This window comes from Quercus robur, chromosome 6 (assembly GCF_932294415.1).
Source record: "Quercus robur chromosome 6, dhQueRobu3.1, whole genome shotgun sequence".
NCBI classification, from domain to species: Eukaryota; Viridiplantae; Streptophyta; class Magnoliopsida; order Fagales; family Fagaceae; genus Quercus; species Quercus robur.
The window spans coordinates 830,632-836,146 of record NC_065539.1 but is presented as its reverse complement, the minus strand read 5'-3'; the positions used below and the strand labels follow the sequence as shown (position 1 = coordinate 836,146).

At 31.9% G+C, this 5,515-nt stretch overlaps 1 protein-coding gene across 1 annotated transcript; it reads left to right on the top strand.

The window, feature by feature from the left end:
- Window positions 1-1,609: 1,609 nt before the first annotated feature.
- On the top strand, window positions 1,610-5,155 carry LOC126689618 (protein RKD5). The gene is made up of 5 exons (XM_050384851.1): window positions 1,610-1,716; window positions 1,905-2,154; window positions 3,406-3,653; window positions 4,271-4,488; window positions 4,867-5,155. Exons 1-5 carry the CDS (start codon window positions 1,662-1,664, stop codon window positions 5,095-5,097), a joined length of 1,002 nt encoding a protein of 333 aa, XP_050240808.1. The 5' UTR covers window positions 1,610-1,661; the 3' UTR covers window positions 5,098-5,155.
- Window positions 5,156-5,515: the final 360 nt, after the last annotated feature.

Genomic DNA, 5,515 nt, shown 5'->3' with positions numbered 1-5,515 from the left:
AATGGGGTCTCCCTGACGAATACCTCGCGAAGGGAGAAAAGGCTCAAGCTTACCTCCATTGAAGAGGATTGCAACAGAAGAGGTTGAGATACACTCCATGATTAAAGCAATAAGATTAGAAGGAAAATTGAAGTGGAGCAAAACTTCCCTAATGAAGCTCCATTCCAACCTGTCAAAGGCCTTTTCGAGGTCAATCTTAAGGGCCATAACACCAGTACGCCCCTTTTTTTTCCCCATGGAATGGAGGATTTCTTGGGCTATTATCATGTTATCACGGCCTTTCCGGCCAGGGATGAAGGCAGTTTGAAAGGGGGAGACCAATTGGTGCATGAAAGGCCGAATTCTATTGACGATTATCTTTGTCACAGCTTTGTAAATTGTTGAGCACAGGCTAATCGGCCTAAAGTGCCCAAGAAGTTCAGGACCAACCCTCTTAGGAATAAGAACAACAAGAGTTTGGTTTAGGTAGGCTGGCATCACACCAGAAGCAAAGATGGTTCTAATTTCCTCCGTGACTGATTTGGTACAAGAAAATGGGCAATAAATTCTTAATTTTAACTTCTAGTGACACTTATCAAACATGCGTCCAAAGTAGTTGGTACAGACTCTTGTACTGGTGATTTCTTGTTTGACTTAATCACCCCTGTCAACTATGTCAAGTAGTGATTGCTATCGATTAACGGTATGATAGGAAAAGTCCTGATGGCATAACCGGTATTTTGGGATATAGAATTGGACTTAGTCGTCAATTGGTTAACGCAGAAAAATCCAAAGAAAAGGAGTGCCGTTTGCATGTGTTAAAGATGCTAAACGACGAAATTTACAACCCAGAAAAAACCTCGGATGCTAAAGGACTAACATATACTGTATATATTTTCTTAAAGAAAATGTTTCATTGATTTCATCCCAAATAACTAGCTAGAAAATAAATCAAATAACCAGAAACTTCTATGCTTAGCCAAATAAAATAATTATATATAAAAAAAATAAAAATAAATAAAAACCAGAATAATTCATACAGAAAATTTTTGCAGAATTCTGGTTATGTGAGAGGTGAAGTGTTTAAACTATCATGTGAAATCAAATTAATGATTGATGGAGTCAAGTTTTAGTGTAACATCACGGTTGGTAACTTATTAAACTTCATTTATGTTTTAATTAGTTTAACTAATAAAGTTTTTTATCATCAAATAGAAAAAATTGGGATAAATCTCGTAAAATCTATGAAAATTCTATTGTGTATCTATATATATATAATTATATATATATTTTTTAAATCTTATTGATGTTCACAACTATATCTACAACCATTAAAAGATATTGTTCTGGCTTTTACCAAAAGAAAAAGGACAAGAAAGTTTTGAATTTTCCCATCACACAAGCAAGCAGAAACCAAAAAGGAGTTACTATGACTATGTTTGGAAAATTTAATGATGTTTGGAAATAACCAACAAACGGATATAAGTATATTTGAACTTTTTTTTTATAATTATTCTTAAATGAAAAACAGAAAAAAGGAATCTTCATAATTGACAGGACCGCCAAGTGACACTGAAACCGATAAAAACAATCATGTAAACTTGTTACAAAACCCATCTTCTTCATCAGCCACTTCCTTCAAATTGCACTTGTTCTCCAATAATCATCTTCTAATCTTCCTCATGGAAACCCATTCCTTAAAATCTCTCTTGGTCTTTCAAAACAGAATTAACGAAGGTATATAATAACCCAACCACACCTTGCTCATTCCAAGCTCAAGTTTTTGTTGATTTTGTGTTTTCAAAGTAAAAATCCTGACTTTAAAAGGGGGATTTCTTAATATTCAATTTTTAGATACTATTTCTCTCTTTTTGTTTGTTTGCTGATTTATGATATGTTTTCTTTTTTATTGGCTTGCTTTGCAGAGTTGATTAGGAGCTTGCATGTGTACCAAGTGGAGGATGGGAAGCAAAATGAAATTGAGAGAGAGTTTTTGTTCTCAGCCAATGGATCATATATGGAAATGACAACTAATCCAGCTCTCAGATTGCTTAAGTTTCGGGTTTCTGAAGTGTATGAAGGGCTTGTGAACGGTTTGTGGCTTTGCATTCTTGCATTTCATGCCGATCGTCCACCTCATTTTACATGCATTCCTTCTCTACTCTCAATTTCCAGGTACACCATTTTTTGCTAAATTTTATTCACTGTCTCATTTTTTCAGGTGTCCATTTGCTGGATTGATTGAGTTAATTTAATGGTTTACCGTTTGATGATTTTATGACATACTCCTATATTCTAAGATGATTAATTTTTGACTTGGACATGAAAGGGTAAAACTTAGTTACGGTTGCTTAGGTGTTAGTGTGTTACAACCACGTAGTTGAATTTAATTGGAGAACATACGGTACAACATTTAAAGAATTATAATTAAGTTTTGCCCGGCATAAAAAGACTGGTCTTTCTTTCAAAAAGAACTGCAGTTAAGCAGTTAATTTTGTGTGGTTATGTTTCATTTAATTAAGTCCATAGAATGGTGCATGGTAATTAAAAAGCCATTTCGATGTTACTATTATAGTTATAAGATAGTTTATTATAGATGACAAATTGATTTTAGCAGCTAAAGGAAGCAGCTTTATATATATATATATATATATATTGATAAGAAGCAGCTTTATAATTGAAGGAAGATTTTTCCTTAGAAGAAAATAAAAATAAAAATTGCAAGAATATTTGCCTTAGAGGTTTCCTTTAACCGAGTTGGGGAACTTGTAAAGTTATAACATTTCTTGAATTGGACCTTCTCTTCTTGGACTTGTCATGCGGACCTGATCTACTTCGAGTAATCACGTTTCTCTTATGAAAGGCTTCAGATAATAGCAGTAATGATTACTATATTGGAAGTCACAATCCCAGCAAAGCAACAGAGTGATCTTCAATTAATATTTCATGATTTTTTTTTTTTTCTTTTTAAAGAATGCCTTATTATTTTACAAATTTTGAAAGTAATTAATGCAGATGCTTAGATAAGAAATTTCTGATCATGGTCACCACATTTCTCCTTGGTGATGCTTGATGTTTTGATGCAATCTCTTTCTATTATATTAGAGGTTCTATTTAATAAGCTAAAGAGATGTTTTGTTTGTGTTTTAAAAATTACGATTGAAAACAGCACAAAATGAGTCCATTTAAACACTTAAATGAAATTGTGATTAATAGGCAATAGCTTCATATAATTTCTCTCAACCCCTCTTCTAATTTTAATAAAAATAAATAAATTTGACCCACATATGGTCTGAACCGAATATCATACACATCTCCAGCCATGCCACTCCTAGGTGGAGAATAAGTTGAACTTTAATGTTATGTTTCCAAGTTTGCTGATAAACTAATTTATAATGCTCCTGACTTTATTTTTGAATTATTCAGAAATCCCAAGCTGAAGTCAGTACCAACAATAGCTGTTGATCTTCAAATTATTTTCCAGTTGGGCTGCATTATGGAAGACAAAGAGCAATCACGATTTCCAAAAGGGGAAACATGCCAACAGAATGATGATTGTTACCGTCAATCAAGAAGAAGTTCTCCCAATCTACATCTGGATCTTAACCGTCTTCCTTATCCAGTTACCGAGTTAGAATCATCTGAAGATCAAGAAAAGGAACATTGTTCACCAGGTTCAATGCTCATGTTCTGCTCTCCTTGCTCTTCTGTTTTTTTCTTCTTTATTTTTTTTAAAATTATAATTCTCTCTCTATCATAGTAGTAACATGGAACTGAAATTATTAACTTTGTCTTGGCAATTACAATAAAGTATTTTTAAAATATATTTTTTTAATATGCTTTATGTCAGCAACAACTTACATTGGAGTGCTAAACTTAGTTGAAATTCAATTGATAAATTCTTTCAATAACAAAAAAGCAAGTTTAATTAAAATGCTACTGTCGCTTGCAATACTAACCATAATTAACTAGTTATTTTTTTGCAATTGTGCTGTTGAATCTATTCAGTTCCTTCCTTTTGATAAAGCAAACACAACTAGTTTTCTTTTAAGATTTAATTTGCTTCTACAAGGTTATGTTGGAAAAAAAAAACAAAAAAAAAACAAAAAAAAAAACAAAAAACAAAAAAACAAAAAAAAAACAAAAAACAAAAACAAAAACAAAACAAAACAAGCAAAAGTTCCCTCTGGACAAGAGCTAAAATTTTTTCATGTTATTTGTTTCATTTGACTTCAGAATTTTATTGAATTCTTCAAATTTGATATCTTATAGATAGGATGGAAGATTGCAGGTATTGTACACAATAAGAAAAAGAGAGCAGCAAGTGAACATGTTGCAAGGATTGCTTTATCGGATTTAGCCAAGTATTTTGATCTTCCAATTGTGGAAGCTTCAAGAAATTTGAAAGTTGGGCTTACAGTTCTAAAAAGGAAATGTAGAGAATTTGGTATTCCTCGTTGGCCACATAGGAAGATCAAATCTCTTGACAGTCTCATTCATGATCTACAGGTCCTTTCTCTGCACTAGATACAGTGTTGTACTTATTTTGAAAATAATCTTTTTTAATTCTATATTTATAAGTTTCTACCCTAACAACGACATTTACATTTTCTCATTATACATTTATCATTTCTAGATATAATGAAAGCATTTGTGCCGGATTTAAGATGCATAAACATTAAAATTAGAGTAATTACATTTGATGTTATGGTATTAATTGCAATAATCAACCCTTGAAATTGAATTGGTTTCACTTTTACTTTAACAACTGGCAATGTGAAACTAGCTTTGACATTTTTACATATTAGCATTGATGCATCTTTCTCATGTAAGCACATTCGCAAACATATCTATTCCTATATATTATACATAGAGAACCATTTACAGGAAGAGACAGAACGGCAACAGCAGAAGAACAAGGTTGCAGCCATGGCAGTTGCAAAGAGGCAAAAGATGTTGGAGAGTGAAAAAGAAAATATAGAGAGAAAACCTTTTATGGAGTTGCAATGTCAAACCAAGAAATTCAGGCAAGATGTTTTCAAAAGAAGGCATCGAGCTAGGGCTATTGGAAACCAAGATCCATCCACCTCAAGTAATGAGAGTACTAACAAAGTATAGATTATTATATCAAAACTTAGAAAAATTAAAAAGTTAAGACTTTCAACTTGTACAGCTTTACTTCTAATTGTGGTATTTCAAAAACTCTTTTGTGGTTTGCCACCAATTAGAATTTGTTAGAATTTACATTGAAATCAAATCCTGTGTTTTTCTTTTTCTTAGTTCATTTAAAAAGTTTTTTACTAGCTGCTTCAATTCTTTTCTCAACCAAATGATTATGAAGTATTTTTTTTTTAAACAAAATTTACAACTATGTGAAGTTTTTTTTATTTTCAAGTTGTGCGGTCTATGAAAAACTTTTTGTGGCACTAGCACAATATCACTAATTCATTATTAGTTTTCTCCAATTTGTCAATAATTTTCCTTGTAACAAATTTGTAATCTTAGTGTTCTATTTTATAGACAAAATAGAAAAACA

Excerpts from the sequence above, each read along its gene's own strand:
- LOC126689618 (XM_050384851.1), top strand. The coding sequence starts at position 1,662 with ATGGAAACCCATTCCTTAAAATCTCTCTTGGTCTTTCAAAACAGAATT. Across the intron at positions 3,654-4,270 it reads AAAGGAACATTGTTCACCAG|GTATTGTACACAATAAGAAA; the intron begins GTTCAATGCTCA and ends GGAAGATTGCAG. Across the intron at positions 4,489-4,866 it reads GTCTCATTCATGATCTACAG|GAAGAGACAGAACGGCAACA; the intron begins GTCCTTTCTCTG and ends AACCATTTACAG.